Consider the following 15,938-nt stretch of genomic DNA (forward strand, 5'->3'; position numbering starts at 1 on the left):
ACATAATGATACCAACTTATTATTCCTCCAATACGACACCACCTCACCAGTCCCCCTATTGGTCCTCCCTTCTCTTGCCTTCGCTCCCTTCTTTTTCTCTCTCTTTCTTTTCTTTTTCTTTTCCATTCTTCTTTTCTTTGCCTCGCAGGAGCTCTGGCCTCGTCGCTGGATTCCTGCGTTTCTAAATCCTAAACTTTTTGTCGTCAAAAGATGGAGCATTTCTTCTAGGGTTTCTTTTAAGAGCGAGTGATTCTTTGTCTTTCCCATTCCCAGTAATCATAGGAGAGGAAGAAGAAGAAGAAGAAAAGAAAAGAAGAAGAAGAAGAAGAAGAAGAAGAAGAAGCAGAATACAAACACTAAGCAATGTCTTGCCAAACACCTTCTTCCGCTTTCCACAAATCCAAAACTCTCGACAACAAATACGTGAGTTAATTTCAGTAATTCGATCTATTTCTCGACGAATTTTTCTTTTTTTTTTTTTTTCTGTTGTTCATTTTCGTCTCTCTCTTTCTGTTAACAACAGTTTGGTCGGTTATATAATTGAGGGAATGAAAGGAGAAAAAATTGTAAATGAAAAATGAAATGTGAAGATTTTGCTCCTCAAATGTTGCTCTTAATTTTCATTTTATTAAAAAAAAACGTTTTCATTTTCCAATTTAATTTTATCTGCTTCGATTAGTAGATGCAAATTACATTTCAGTTAGTTGATGACAAATTGGAGGAAAAAAAAGGATAAAGGAAAGAATTACACACTTCCATTTTTTCCTTTTTTTTTTTTAAATTTAAACTCTCTCTGAAATTTGCAGGTTATGTTACTTCCCCAAACATTTTTCTTCCTTTTTTTTTTGGTTAATTATTTATTATAGATTTAGAGCACACACCTGAGAAAAATGAAAATTATGTCTTGAAATTTATATTGTCTTTTCTTTCCATATAGATGCTTGGAGATGAAATCGGAAAAGGTGCATATGGACGTGTTTACAAAGGTTTAGATTCGGAGAATGGAGACTTCGTTGCAATTAAACAAGTATCTTTGGAGAATATAGCACAGGAGGATCTCAATATTATAATGGTTTGATTTTATATTTCATTTTGCTTCAATTAGGACATGCTTAAGTTGATACACGGTTTCACAAGGATGGCCTGCTAGGTAGGGTTTAGCCATGTTGGCCATTACATTAATGGTTATGTTCAATATACTTAAACTACTCTTGGATTCAATCATTTTCTCAACTTTTGATATACTATGTTTTCGAGGCTTTATGATGGATAGAAGATTTTTCTGACTATGGTGCTTTTTTGTTGGTTGATACGTGTCTTAGTTTTTATTGATAATTTTCGTTGACTTTTTATTTGATGGAAGCAATTTATCTTCTTTTCTCACGATAAAGAATCAGTAATTTAATTTCTGGGTATGTAATAGTTGACTTTATATTGATAAGCAACATGCTTAGTATCAAAGCTACTTAAGACCTGCAATATTTAAGTTTTAATTGTCTTGACCACTTTCAAGGACCTGCTAATGTAATGTCAGTTGCATTTGTTACAGACAATTCTAATGTAAAAACATTAGGGAGACTGGATTTTGGTCTTTGAACATTTTCTAAACACTTGATTGATTGCTTTCGGAAATAAGTAAATTTTTTCTGGGTGTCGATAAAATTGCCTTGTTCCTATAAAATCTGCTGCTTTTCTTCCGAGGGCACTCATCATTCTAGCCCTTAATTGGGGTCCAACATGTTAAAACGTTAGGTGATAAACATGTAAAATTGAAATAAATATTTATATATGCTATTTTTAGAGGATGCATTTCTAAATTTCCAGTTTCTGTTGTATTTCTTTGGCTGACCAGTTGTCTTTTTCTTTTGGATACTTTTGTTTGATGGAATGGGTTGATCTTGCAGCAAGAGATTGATTTGTTGAAGGTAACTCCCTACTTTAACTGCTTTTTCCATTTTTTTTTTGTGCTTTTGAACTTTCACTTGTTATAATGCAACATTAAAATTCTCCCTTGCATATCTGATTCACATGGGTTCTCCATATGTGCACTGAAAACGTTCCCCTTTCAATTATTTGTTGTTTACTGGTCATCTTCATGGTAGTTGTTGTCTGCTGCTAATTGGATTATTGATGGTAACAAGTTGTGCCATCAGTATTTTGTTGATGCTAATTAAAATTTGAACGTCGTTGCAGAATTTGAACCATAAAAATATTGTGAAATATCTTGGATCATTGAAGACAAAGAGTCACCTGCATATAATTCTTGAGTAAGAATTCTCATATTGTGAATGCAGTTTCCTGCAATCTGGGTTGTTAGAAACTTTTAAATATTGCTGTATGTTTGTATAGGTATGTGGAGAATGGTTCACTTGCAAACATTATCAAGCCAAATAAATTTGGGCCTTTTCCAGAATCGTTGGTAGCTGTTTATATTGCTCAGGTTTGCTTGTATATCTGCAATTTATTGCTTTATTTCGCTATTAAAATATCTTGTGGTTATGCTAATTACTTGTTAAACAGGTTTTGGAAGGCTTGGTTTATCTACATGAACAAGGTGTTATCCATCGGGATATTAAGGGTGCAAATATTTTGACAACAAAAGAGGTAACTTAACAGATATTTCTATTTTCTCTTATCCTTAGAGGGTTTTATTACTATTTCAGGGGGAGTTATTTTGGTGATTCTCTTGCTATAAATTGATCATGGTGGCAGAGATCTGGAAGAGAACAAAACCTTATAACATCCTTTTTTATGGGTCCATTGAGACTAATTGAATTTGGTCCACTTAATTCGTATGTTTCCTTGTACTTTGGCTGCTTATGTGGTGATACATAAAGTTAAAGTGCCTAAGTTTCCTAGAGCGGAACACCTGTGGCCTGCTGAACTTTGGACCATATTTTATTGCCTCATTCCTGGGTATCCTTACTTGTTTGTGCTGAGTCATTACAGTCTCCTGGCTGTTTTCTCTTCATAATTTTGTGTCCTTGTTAGTTCTGATGTCTGTGTCTTTTGGCGTATTTATTCTCTTGGTTTATTTGTGACTTATCCTTAATTTCTCTTTTCAGGGTCTTGTGAAACTTGCTGATTTTGGTGTTGCAACCAAACTAACTGAGGCTGATGTTAACACGCACTCAGTTGTTGGAACACCATATTGGATGGCCCCAGAGGTGCTTCTTTGGTTCCAACCAATGATTGGAATGTGGCTGTTAATTGTCAAACTTGTTTCTCTAAGTTTTCATGTGTGGTACTTGAGGTTTATATTGGATGCCTTATTTGAAGGTTAAATTATATTTCAGGTGATTGAAATGTCAGGGGTTTGTGCTGCTTCTGACATTTGGAGTGTTGGCTGTACTGTGATCGAACTTCTTACTTGTGTGCCTCCGTACTATGATTTGCAGCCTATGCCAGCTCTCTTTCGGATTGTGCAGGTTGTCTGACATTTATGTCTCCGCAATTCTTTTACTCATTTATGAGCATAAAAAGGAAACTTCATCCTGTATGAGTTTCTGACGTTTATTTGTATCCTTTATTTGCCCTTGCTATTAATTAAATCATTCCATCTTCTGTTATTATTGTTACTGCTAAAGAATGCTTTAACAAGTGCATTTTTGTCGTCTTAAATTGCTTGTCTTTCTCCTTTTTTCAACTTCCCCCCAGGATGAGCATCCACCAATACCTGATAGCCTATCTCCAGACATTACTGACTTTTTGCGCCAGTGCTTTAAGAAGGTAAGGTTGGAAGATGACTGCAGTCCCAGTTTGGTCTTTTAATTATTGCTTGATCTCATCAAAAGTTTATTATTTACGAGACATGCTTGGTTTTAAACAGACATAATAGTCTTAGTTATTAGCAAGAAAAGTTCTATACTGATGGTAATTAGACTTGTGTTGATGATGAGTTTATTATCCTTTAGACATGTTTGGTTTTGAATGGACAGAACAGTCATAGTTATTACACAGGAAATATCTCTATCGATGGTAATTAGACTTGTGTTGATCTTATAACTTGGCAATCTACGATGACCATAAGGTACTCGGATATTCATCTCTGCTCTCCTTGACAGTGATGCTTATGATTCTGTTGTTCAATCCCTCTTTTCTTTTCCCTTTTAATTGCATGTTCTAATAAACAGAAATAAACAAAAAGAAGAAGAATCAGAAGAAAAGGGAACTCTCTTGAATTTCTAGAAAAATCAAACATAATTGTAGCTATAAAATCTATAGGTGGAAGCCACCCTCAAGGTGAAAGGAAATTAAGAAAATGGTATGGGGCCAAAAGAATCTATGGCTTTCATATTGGTGCCTAGGTTATATGATAACTACTGGAGTTTAATTCATTGACCACCATGGTGATGATGGTTGCTAAGGTCAAACAGTGGTATCAAACTGTCACTAATCTTCACTTGAGTCATTGATAATTTGTTACTTCATCAAATGACGCTTCATTGAATTTTCAGGATGCCAGACAGAGGCCTGATGCAAAAACACTGCTTTCTCACCCTTGGATACAGAATTGCAGATTGCAGTCTTCTTTTCGTCATAGTGGAACCCTTAGGTATTTATAGTACATGTTCTATGTTTGATGTGTCTTGGGAGTTTTTCTTCTTAGGATTTTGGTCGCATTCATAAATTTATATGCCATGTAGTCCTGTTTATCACCCACAATCATTAATCTGGTCAAATAACCAGAAATTTTGATTGATTTTAGTCAGCATTATTTTCACTACTATGTTTGCTTAGGATTTTGTTTTACAAGATATGTACAGCTTTTTCTTTATTTTAATCATGCACAAACTTTTGAATGCACTTTGTTTCAGTTGATGGATTCAATATTATTGTACATATATAGATACATGTGTTCTATTTTGAGCCATACATCTTGTTTTACTTCACTACTCTCCTGTCTGAGATAATTTGTTTATTTTGCCAGATTTTAATTGTGAAAACTTGAATGTGATAGTAAAATTTGCATGTGGGAAGTTGGAACAAATTTTAAGGTTTTAGGCGATTCTAGCTTGGTAATTTTGATATCATTTAATGGGTTCTCTAATGTTCAATATACAGACTGATGAAATTATGAGGACATATCGCCGTAGAATTATATTACACTCCTATGATACGTTCCTTTGTTTTGGTATATCATTACTATTTGGTCTTTTTCTCTCCATATTTTAAGCATTTTGTATGTATTAGAAGTTTTGTTAAACTTGACAACATTCCATTTAAAAGATTTTCCAAACCTTAATGTGCTTTATTCCAGCTCCCCTCATGCAATATATCCACTTCAAAATGAAACCAAAAAGAAAAGAAAATGGGTAAAGAAGAAAGTTTTTTTTTTTTTAATATAGATTGAAATTTGGAGTTTAACTCTTATTCAATTTATTCTAATTATTATAAACATATCTCCCTGTCTTGGCATTTGCTGAGATAATTTTCAAAATTTTTGTATTTCAGCTGCAGCAGCATTGACAACTAAATTCTATTTAACCATTTTGTCGAGTTCTGTTTATTCCTGTGTATCTTATGATGACTGATGCCTGTGTTTATTTTCCTATTCCTTTTGCAGGAATATATCGGAAGTTGTTGCAGCAGATGCAGAAAGCTCTATTGGAGATAATCAGATTGCTGGAGAGAGTCTTCCTGTGGACAAAGCAGAGGCATCTGAAACAGTAAGAACTTTTTCAACCTGCACCTTTTTGCAAGGAAGCCTTAGCTAATGTTGAAAGCTACAAGACATAAATATTTATTACAGAAAATTATAAATTGAAAATATTTGAAGTTGTTTGAAGACTGGTAACTAATTTTTCCTCTAGACTGATGCAAAATGATGCTTTATTTATCACATTAATGACTTGTGGTCTTTTGATTTGCCAGAGCTCCAGGAAAGAGCTATTATCAGCAGAGGTCACTGGTACAAGCAAGTCTGATTATGATCACTCTGCAGATAATAATCTTATTGGGGAAAGAATAGATAATTTAGACGATGATCTACTATCAGATCAAGTTCCAACCTTAGCCATTCACGAGAAATCATCATTACAGAGTAGTTCTGGTAGAATATCTGTTAAGAATGTAGTGGCTGCCCTTGGTCCTGCTCAGCTTCATGAGATATCACATCAGGATGAAGTTGTTATGAATGGTGAGGTTGGATCTCCTGAATCAAAAGGGAAACATACGGAAAAAAGACATGGAGGCAAAGGAAGTTCAATTGACATTGACAATAAATCATTTGGCTTTGGACCTAGAACTCAGGATGCCAGTGGGCAAAAGGTAAGATTTCATGGAATGGTGTCAGTTTCTGAAAAAGTTAATTTGTTAGATTTATAAGATTTAGATTGTTTACCTTCAAAATTTCTGTCTGATGCATTTCTTTGTAATTTCCATGCATGTCTTTATGTGGATGCTTAGGTGTGTGCTTGTGTACTTGCATTGGTTGAAAGAACTGATCTTGGTTTCTATGACATCGTGAACCTGTTATCTCGATGAAATATCTTCTTCACTCATATGGTTTGCTTAAAGAACAAATCGGCAGATGCATTCATGGGGTATCTTTGCTTATTTTCACATTGTTGTTCAGTTCAAATTTACAGTAATGGGTTCAAATAATGTTGGGTATTCTTTTAGTCCTAGCCTTTTTTTTTTTTAAATTTCTAAAGAATGTTCATTAGTGGTCCTTAAATTTCTGGATTCATTGAGTTATTAATTGTCAATGATTTTCTTTAGTAAATATTCTACCTGTTCTATGCACACAGCTTGTCATCAGTTCATTTATTTTTCTCACCTTCCTTTTTGGTTTCCTGATGGAAGTAAAAGAGGAATCTTACAATTTGACTCCCACATTTGAAGGCTGCAAAAACTTCAGTGACCTCAACTGGGAATGAGCTAAGTAGATTTAGTGACCCTCCTGGAGATGCTTCTTTGGATGACTTATTTCATCCATTGGATAAAAACCTGGATGAAAAAGCAGCTGAAGCTTCAACATCTGCATGTACGTTGAATGTGAACCAAGGTACTGTGCCTGATGCTGGAAACAATGACCTGGCTAAGAAGTTAAGGGATACAATTGCTAAGAAACAAATGGAAGAGGAAATGGGGCAGTCAAATGGTGGTGGTAACCTGTTGCGTTTAATGATGGGTGTTTTGAAGGACGATGTCATTGACATTGATGGTTTGGTATGTTAAAATTATTAAATGTTTGGTGGTTTGTTATGTTTGGAGTACAATGTTTATATGTTGCTGTCAGACATGAACCTAATGAGTTTTCTCTTATTTATGTATCCTGTGGCCAGGTTTTTGAAGAGAAATTACCTGCTGAGAACCTATTTCCCCTACAGGTATCTATCATTACTTTCCAAAAGTGGCCTTAAGTTCTTTTACCTGTAATTGAACCTGTTATGGAACTTCTCTTTTGGTTCTATAAAACACTCTACCTGTGAGTATATTGAGGTTTTCCGACCTATTGTCCTTTTGGATGCTGACTACAATTTGGCAACCTGATTCTAATAGGTTTAAAGTAACTTTTATACTGCTGAACATGTGTGGCCACTTGTTAGAAGTTTTGCAATTTTATCTGTATTGATAGTTGAAGTTTCAGAATTTCTGACAGCAGCAAAATTTAAGTTCAACCTTGTAGGTTGATATTTATGATCTTCAACCTATGCATGTGTTAGGTTTACTCTGTGGACCTATTTTCACATTCCACTTCATTTTATTCTTAAGTAATGGTTTAGTTGTTTCCGTCTTAAATTTCCTTCTGGTTGAGTTTAGTCATTGTTTATAAATGAATGTCATCCATGTCTCTTGTTGTAAAGTTTAATATAGTAAATTTAAATTTTAAGATCTTTGTGTAAAAAATTACAAATTATACTGCTATGCCTCTTTGTAGATCCTGGGTTCTCTTTTTCTTCTTTGATATGTATTTTTCTTTAATTACCTGTCCCATGGAGAGTACATTTGAAGAAATGGGAGTCTTCATCAGGTTGCTCATGCATCTCATCAATCCTATTATAAGTTGCCCATTGCAGATACGCCTAGGCTGTGTGAATATAAAGGAGATTATTTTTAGGAGTTGCTTTCCTTAGGACTTATGATTGCACTTATATCTCTGATATTTTAAAGACAAAGACATGGTCATGTAAGTAAATAAAATAGTCAATTTGTTTTTCTTCCCAATACCTATCTGACTTTTGTCATCTTCTGCATCTGTATGTTTTGAATTTCGTTCTATTGAATTGTTTATTTGAAACTTCCTTATGTTGTTCTTGTTTCTGGCAGTGGAGAGGTTTAAAAGCTTATTTTGGTTTTTGTGCTATAGGCTGTTGAGTTTAGCAGATTAGTTGGCTCGCTAAGACCTGATGAATCAGAGGATGCAATTGTGACTGCCTGTCAGAAACTTGTAGCAATCTTCCACCAACGCCCTGAACAAAAAATTGTTTTTGTTACACAGCATGGTTTGCTGCCTTTAACGGAATTGCTTGATGTCCCAAAAACTCGTGTATGTCAATCATGAGGCTCTCTTCCTCTCCTCCTGACATTATCCCCCTCCCCACTCTCTGAAAAAACCCTCCCTCTTCCTAGATGGAAAGGGTAAAAGAGAAAGTTCTTAGATTGTTTCCAAACTTGATTATTAGCTGGCGAACACCAACTGAAGATAATTTACTGCAATTGCAGGTTATATGTTCTGTGCTTCAACTTATCAATCAGATTGTAAAAGATAATACTGATTTCCAGGAGAATGCTTGTCTTGTGGGCTTGGTAAGTGCTATGGTCGTTTAGTTTTATTTTATTCTCATATAGAACAGTGGGCAAGTTGTGCAGTAATTACATAATAACTTAACAGTGGGACCTAGCAAGGAGTTCTGTTTTATTTTGTTTTTCCCCTTCATGGATAACAAAATGTCATGGCACTCTCATCACCTAATGAATTCCCAGGCCTGTGCAGCCTCCATGTTCCACACTAATGAGCAATTACCATGAGAACTCCTGAGGATTTGGTGGAGAGAGTCAAACTAAAGAGATCTATTGATGAGGCGCATCACCATGATTTTTAGAACCTTAGGTTAACCTCTCGTTGTTGTTGTTCATATGGATAAAATTTTTCATTTGTACTTATGTTTCAGTTTTTGTGCGTCACTTCTTAGATTGATCTTTTCCAATTGAAATGAGAAAGGGGAGGGAGAGAGATTATATTGTAGTAATTATGCAGTTTTATTCACTTCAACTTATATTGTAGATCCCTTCGGTAATGAGTTTTGCGGGGCCTGATCGTCCTCGGGAAATTCGGATGGAAGCAGCTTGTTTCTTGCAGCAGCTCTGTCAGTCAAGGTGTTGAGTTGTCTCCATCACATTATTTTAATTGCTTAATATTGCTCTTAATTGACAGAAAAGGGCTTTGCAGTGACCATGTTGGTTCCTTCTTTGTAGCTCCTTGACATTGCAGATGTTCATAGCTTGCCGTGGAATCCCTGTTTTGGTGGGCTTTATAGAGGCTGATTATGCCAAATTCAGGTTTGTGTGTGTGTTTTTGGATGCAATTATAGTCTATATGCGTTATAATGCATAACAGATGACAGTATACTATTTTGGAAAGCCTTCAAACCAAGTAATCACTTTTTCCAGAGTCTATAAAACAATAAATAGCAGTATTAATAATGCTATGCAGTTTGGCTTGACGTAATCTTAGCATCCCCCTTAATTAAGCAAAAGATAACTCTAGCAGGTTGTGGGCAGAGTTCTATGGTTTTGGATCAGCTAGATGACTTTGTGAGGTTTTCCATCACATATTTGCATTTAATGCTTCTGTTTAAAGTTTCAATTAATCCTTCTTCCGTCTATCTCAAGGAGATGTAATACTCTTAGACAATAAATCCTCTCTTAAAGGTGAGAATTAAGAACTCACATTATTATGAACCGGATCACAGAAAATGGTGATATTCTCCTTTTTTTTTTTCCCTGGAAAAGGGTGATGTCAAGTTTCTTTCTCTTTTTCCAAAATCTTCATAGATTATGATATCAAAGATCGATTTTTGAGTTACGAGTTTTGCAAAAGGATTATGCTGGTAGCAAAATGAAGGGAGGAACGGAATGTCTACATATTTGAAAGTTATGTTTGTCAACATCATAAATTTTCAATTTAATAATTCTAAACTTTCAGTAAAGTGAATGTTGCCTACTATTGTCAAATCTTACTTCCAAAGCTAATGAACTAGTAGATGTATGTGTGTGAACATGGGTGACAGAGGGAGTTTATGCATATATTTACATGATATCATTGTGCCTAAGCTTGCATGAATTATACCTTATCCCAGCTGTAAACCCCCTTCTATTCATATTATCAAAACTGTGGTATCTGGGGTACTGTTGAATGTTTTAAAGACCACATTTTAGATCTTTTCCTGGAGAAAAAAGTTTTGATATGACTGTTTGACTAAATTATTATTGTCTACCTTATTGATGTACTATCCCATTTTTTACCCCCTATTTTTGGAATATTCTGTTTTAAATGCTCCAGTTATTTTCCTTTCTATACTTAAAAAATGCTCATGAGCCTCTTCTTACACAGGGAAATGGTTCACCTAGCAATTGATGCAATGTGGCAGGTCTTTAAGCTTCAGCGATCAACCCCAAGGAATGATTTCTGTCGGATAGCTGCTAAGAATGGGATATTGCTGAGGCTTATTAATACTCTTTATAGTTTAAATGAGGCAACTCGACTTGCAACCATATCTGTTGGGGGTGGATTTTCTGTAGATGGCTCAGCCCAACGGCCACGTTCTGGTCCATTGGATTCCAGTCATCCTCTGTTTGCTCAGAATGAGACACCACTCTCTATAACTGATCAATCTGATGTCCTTAAAGTTAGGCATGGAATGACTGAGCATTTGTTTCCACCTGGAGCACAAGAACCTTCACGGGCTTCAACTTCACATTCTCAGAGGTCAGATGCCAATCTGCCGGATTCACGCTATCTTGCTGTTGACAGTGACAGACCTCAATCTAGCAATGGGGCATTGGATGTTTCAGTCGGTTCAAAATTGGCAGATCTGACATCCGTGGAAAAAGTTACAAATGTAGCTGCCAAGGAAACTTCAACTATTTCTAAAGAGCGAGAAAACTTGGATCGGTGGAAACTTGATTCTGCTAGAGGAGAGATTGACCTCAGACAGCAGAAGATAAGCAACTCCCTAAACAGGACATCTACGGATAGACCTCCCAAGTTGGTAGAAGGTATGTCAAATGGATTTCCCACTTCAACAACTACCCAGGCAGAGCAAGTTCGGCCTCTGCTTAGCTTATTGGAAAAGGAACCTCCGTCTAGACATTTCTCTGGTCAATTGGAGTATGTACGCCACCTGCCAGGATTGGAGAGACATGAAAGCATACTGCCTCTCCTACATGCTAATGAAAGAAAAACCAATGGCGAACTAGATTTCTTGATGGCTGAATTCGCTGGTAATAACTCAAGATTGATTGATCTGCTGCTCATTGCTTTATCTCAGATGTTAAAATATGTAAATGGTTGAAGTTATCTTCCCATTACAACATTATATTGATGTATCCATGAAAGATACTTATGCTGGAACTTCGTAAGTTAACTTAAAAATTTAACTTACTCTACCTTTAAATGAGCCTTTAGGCATTTCCTCTGAGCTTCTTATTAGTTAAGACTTAGTTAATGGATTTCTATTGAAGGCTGAGAGTTTCTTTATGGTTTCAGAGGTCTCTGGCCGTGGAAGAGAAAATGGAATTGTTGATTCTACACCTCGAATTTCACATAAGACGGTGAGTAAGAAAGTAGGCCAACTGGCATTTAACGAAGGAGCAGCATCCACATCTGGTATAGCTTCTCAGACAGCATCAGGTGTATTATCTGGCTCAGGTGTTTTAAATGCTAGACCGGGAAGTGCGACATCATCAGGGTTACTCTCCAACATGGTATCAGCAATGAATGCAGATGTTGCCAGGAACTACCTGGAAAAGGTGGCAGACCTACTTCTTGAGTTTGCTCAAGCAGACACAACTGTTAAGTCCTATATGTGTAGCCAAAGTTTGCTTAACCGTCTTTTCCAGATGTTCAATCGCATAGAGCCGCCTATTCTTTTAAAGGTATCTGTAATATTTTGCCTTTCAATTTTATGTTTCAGATTGTTTGATGTTCCTGTATGCTTTGTACTTACTGCTCATTATCTTTTTCTTAGATACTGAAGTGTATTAATCATTTGTCCACCGATCCAAACTGCTTAGAGAATCTTCAGCGAGCAGATGCAATTAAGTATTTGATCCCAAATCTAGAACTCAAAGATGGACCTCTTGTATCTCAAATACATCATGAGGTTGGCCTTCAAATACTTGATCATTATGTTTAAGGATGCATTTACTGCAAATTGGATATGTCAGAGTCTGCTTAAGTTATAAATCTGTCTGAGACTTAACATTTATTTTATATTGTGGTGCACCTAGATTTAATCACTGCTGCCAATTTCATAACTTTGTCTTTAGTACTTTCCTCCTGGTTTTAATTCTAATTTTGACTGAATATTGTAGATAATTTAATGGCACCCATCTGATGTTTGAAAGGTGTTGTCAACTCTTAGTGATAGCTCATCTTCTTAAGCAAATTAAAGTTGATTTGAGAAAATAAATGAAAGATTGCTCTCTGCTTTTGAAGTAGTAGTTTCTTGTTCCTTACTGACAGAGTATGGATTTTTCTTCCTTTGCTCCCCTCTTCCAACCCAAACATCCGCATGTATACCATTTGTCTCATTGATTATATTAGTTATCCTTGCTTTCTTGCATCTTATATTTTTGGAAGGCCAAAATTTTCGACCCATCATATTGGGGTAAAATACTGCAAATTTGCTCTAGGGAGCTGAGTTTACCCTTGAGGGTAGTGTATACTATGCCATACAAGCTTCAGCATTTCGTTTTTGGTTAGCCTAATAGAAGTTTTCTCCTTTTCCTTCTCTTCTGGTTGGTAATTGGCATTTGAATGTGTATACTGCAGCTTTGAATCACAAACCAATTTTTTTGTGTGTAAAGTTCTCTTAACCAATTATTGTTATTATTATTAAATTGGGTTGAATTCTTGCTCTTTGCCCAAGTGCCAGTAACATTGTTCTGATAATTTTTCATAATATTTTCCTTTCTGAAGGTACTCAATGCTCTGTTCAACTTGTGCAAGATAAATAAGAGGAGACAGGAGCAAGCAGCGGAAAATGGAATCATTCCACACTTAATGAATTTTATCATGTCAGATTCTCCCTTAAAACAACATGCATTGCCGTTACTATGTGACATGGCTCATGCTTCACGTAATTCAAGGGAACAGTTGAGGGCGCATGGTGGATTGGATGTGTACTTGAGCTTGCTTGATGATGAGCTATGGTCTGTCACAGCATTAGATTCAATCGCCGTTTGCTTGGCTCATGACAATGACAATCGCAAGGTGGAACAAGCTTTGCTGAAGAAGGATGCAGTTCAGAGATTGGTGAAGTTCTTCCAATGTTGTCCAGAGCAACACTTTGTCCACATATTGGAGCCATTCTTGAAAATTATCACGTAGGAGATACTACACCCTTCGTTTGAATATTTCTTAGGCTCTGTTTGATTGATGCTTTTTGCTATTTGTCTTTGATTTTCTATTCATTTTTTGTTTTTGGCCTTTTCTTTTCTATTCATTTTTTTCAAAAGAACAAAAAGCAAAAGTAAAAGCATTAAGCAAATGGAGCCTTGGTTTTTATAGAAGATAGTAGTGTATTGATTGATTAGATGACAGACAATTAAGGACCTCAATGGAAGCATTCTCAGCAATTTCACCGTTTAAATTGGTTTTAGACTAAACATACCACGTGTCAATTGGTTATGCTTAATTTTTTCAAAAGTTTCCGCCTTGTTCTCTGTTTATTTCTTTTTCCTTGCTCTTTAGAGTTTTTTTTTTTATTTATAATTGGGGGAAAGGGGATTCGTACCTTGTTCTTTAGGTAGGGGGATAATGCACCAACCAATGAGCCAAACGCTTAGGTGCTCTTTCGACATTTAAAGAGACTGGCATATATGGCAAATTTGTTTCCTGATTTGTATTTGCTAAATTGACATTATTTATTTCTGGAATGCAGGAAATCATCCCGAATAAACACAACATTAGCTGTTAATGGTTTGACTCCACTGCTGATTGCAAGGTTGGATCATCAGGATGCTATTGCTCGTCTTAATCTACTTAAACTAATTAAGGTCAGTATGACCCTTTCCATTGTCAGAATCTGTGTTTTTTATTTTGTTTACAACTCAATTGACTTATTTCAGATCCTTTGATATATACTTGTTCTGGTGGGTCCTTTTAAGATTGTTCATTGTCCTGAGACCTACCATAAGAAGGTCCTTGCAGTCAGTTTTTGTCACTTTTTTAAGTAAACAAAAAAAATGTTTGGTGGAAATGTATGTCATGTGTGTTAGTACTACTGTTAGTATGCCATGCTACTGAGAAATGTGGGTGTTGTTCTTTATGAAAAATTGCATTCATGCGCGTGTGAGGGTGCATAAGAATATAAAGATTTATTTTGAAAAATTTGGAAAATAGGGCAGTTTTCCACAATAACGTTGATTGGGGGGGGGGGGGGGGGGGCACGGCGGCGGGGTTGTGGTGCGGTGGAGAGGGAAGACTTAAGACCTACGAAGATATCATGCACTGTAAAAAATTGGGGCTATCACATAGTCCAGCAATGCTGCAAGGATATGTTATTAACTAGAGCACTTACTTGAAAGAGACTTCACTCTGGAGGGTGCAGACCAATTCAATCACCGGCATTCTTTATAGTTATAGATCATCATTGGAGTTTTGAGGAGTCATGGTTCTTAATTTGTTGCTCAGTGATGCTTTTAATAGGGAGGTTTATTGCAAATAGATCACTGTAAGCTATTGTGCTGGCAGGCTGTTTATGAGCACCACCCACGACCGAAGCAATTAATCGTGGAGAATGATTTACCACAGAAGCTTCAGAATCTAATCGAGGAACGCAGAGATGGGCAGCGTTCTGGAGGCCAAGTGTTGGTGAAACAAATGGCTACTTCGCTGCTCAAAGCCCTTCATATTAACACAGTCCTGTAAATGAAAGTGTCTTTTCTTAAGTTTTCGTCCCCTCTTGTGTATATTTTGGTTCTTTAGGAAGGAATAATTTTCCCTTTTCGTCTCTTGATATTTTCCCGATTACTTATTTGGTTCCTGTAGATTTGCATATCTCACATCAACGATGTGGAGGCAAGAGGATTTACGAAATGCTTTTGATTTTGAGTCTCCAGCGTGGCTTTCTTTTTGATGCCGTGAGCTGCCTAGATGGTTTTTTATATGTATCACCTTTCAGTTTGCTTGTGTCCTGTCCTGTTTTTCGGCTCCTCATATTGTTTTTTTATTATAATTATTATAAAATATTATTACAATGATTTGGTTCCAATTTTGTAATGTAGACCCTTTTGATATGCGCATTACATCGAGAGTACGACAAAGTTTCTCATTTGTATTGTTTAAATCCTTGTTAATGCCGTGGGACATACAGGAGGGTTCCTCTTAAATACCTTCCAAGTGGACTCCATTCACTGGCCGAATGGAGAAGGTTCTGGTTCTGCGTCTAGCCTCGTTTATCCCATCTGATGGGCCCATGGCCCATTTAGCCTGATCCAACACTTTTTCCGGTTTTTTTCCCCTTCATAAAGCATGTGGATCAAATCTTAAAAATCTTATTTGGAGATATTTAAATTTTACAGAATTAAGCCTGTCCTGCGGCGAGTTATATCTTTGAATTGGTGAGCCGGATAGCATCGCCCATTGAACGTCGTCGTAAAAGAGCCTAGCTGTACCCGAGGCGGATGCTCGGCCTTCGAGGCCATGCTCTTTGAATACCGGACAAAGAGAATGTTTAGTGAGGAGAAGAAAGTCCACATGATCA

The 15,938-nt window shown here is 36.2% G+C and overlaps 1 protein-coding gene across 1 annotated transcript; it reads left to right on the forward strand.

Annotated features, from left to right (window-relative positions):
- The first annotated feature begins 23 nt into the window (after positions 1-23).
- On the forward strand, positions 24-15,366 carry LOC110422860 (MAP3K epsilon protein kinase 1-like). Its single transcript, XM_021436877.2, has 24 exons — positions 24-423; positions 938-1,072; positions 1,905-1,925; positions 2,194-2,267; positions 2,350-2,440; positions 2,521-2,604; positions 3,066-3,167; positions 3,297-3,428; positions 3,658-3,729; positions 4,458-4,555; positions 5,567-5,669; positions 5,875-6,270; positions 6,847-7,173; positions 7,290-7,334; positions 8,315-8,494; positions 8,671-8,754; positions 9,233-9,324; positions 9,424-9,507; positions 10,562-11,451; positions 11,717-12,105; positions 12,198-12,332; positions 13,151-13,557; positions 14,115-14,229; positions 14,927-15,366. The coding sequence occupies exons 1-24, from the start codon at positions 364-366 to the stop codon at positions 15,101-15,103; spliced, it is 4,293 nt and encodes a 1,430-aa protein (XP_021292552.1). The 5' UTR covers positions 24-363; the 3' UTR covers positions 15,104-15,366.
- The last annotated feature ends 572 nt before the right edge of the window (positions 15,367-15,938 follow it).

This window comes from Theobroma umbraticum, unplaced genomic scaffold (genome assembly GCF_002168275.2).
Source record: "Theobroma umbraticum cultivar Fairchild unplaced genomic scaffold, ASM216827v3 scaffold_30.0, whole genome shotgun sequence".
NCBI classification, from domain to species: Eukaryota; Viridiplantae; Streptophyta; class Magnoliopsida; order Malvales; family Malvaceae; genus Theobroma; species Theobroma umbraticum.

Bases quoted from the DNA above. Each gene is read 5' to 3' on its own strand.
- LOC110422860 (XM_021436877.2), top strand. From the start codon at position 364: ATGTCTTGCCAAACACCTTCTTCCGCTTTCCACAAATCCAAAACTCTC. The intron at 1,926-2,193 runs GTAACTCCCTAC...ACGTCGTTGCAG, and splicing joins AAGAGATTGATTTGTTGAAG to AATTTGAACCATAAAAATAT. The intron at 12,106-12,197 runs GTATCTGTAATA...TCTTTTTCTTAG, and splicing joins AGCCGCCTATTCTTTTAAAG to ATACTGAAGTGTATTAATCA.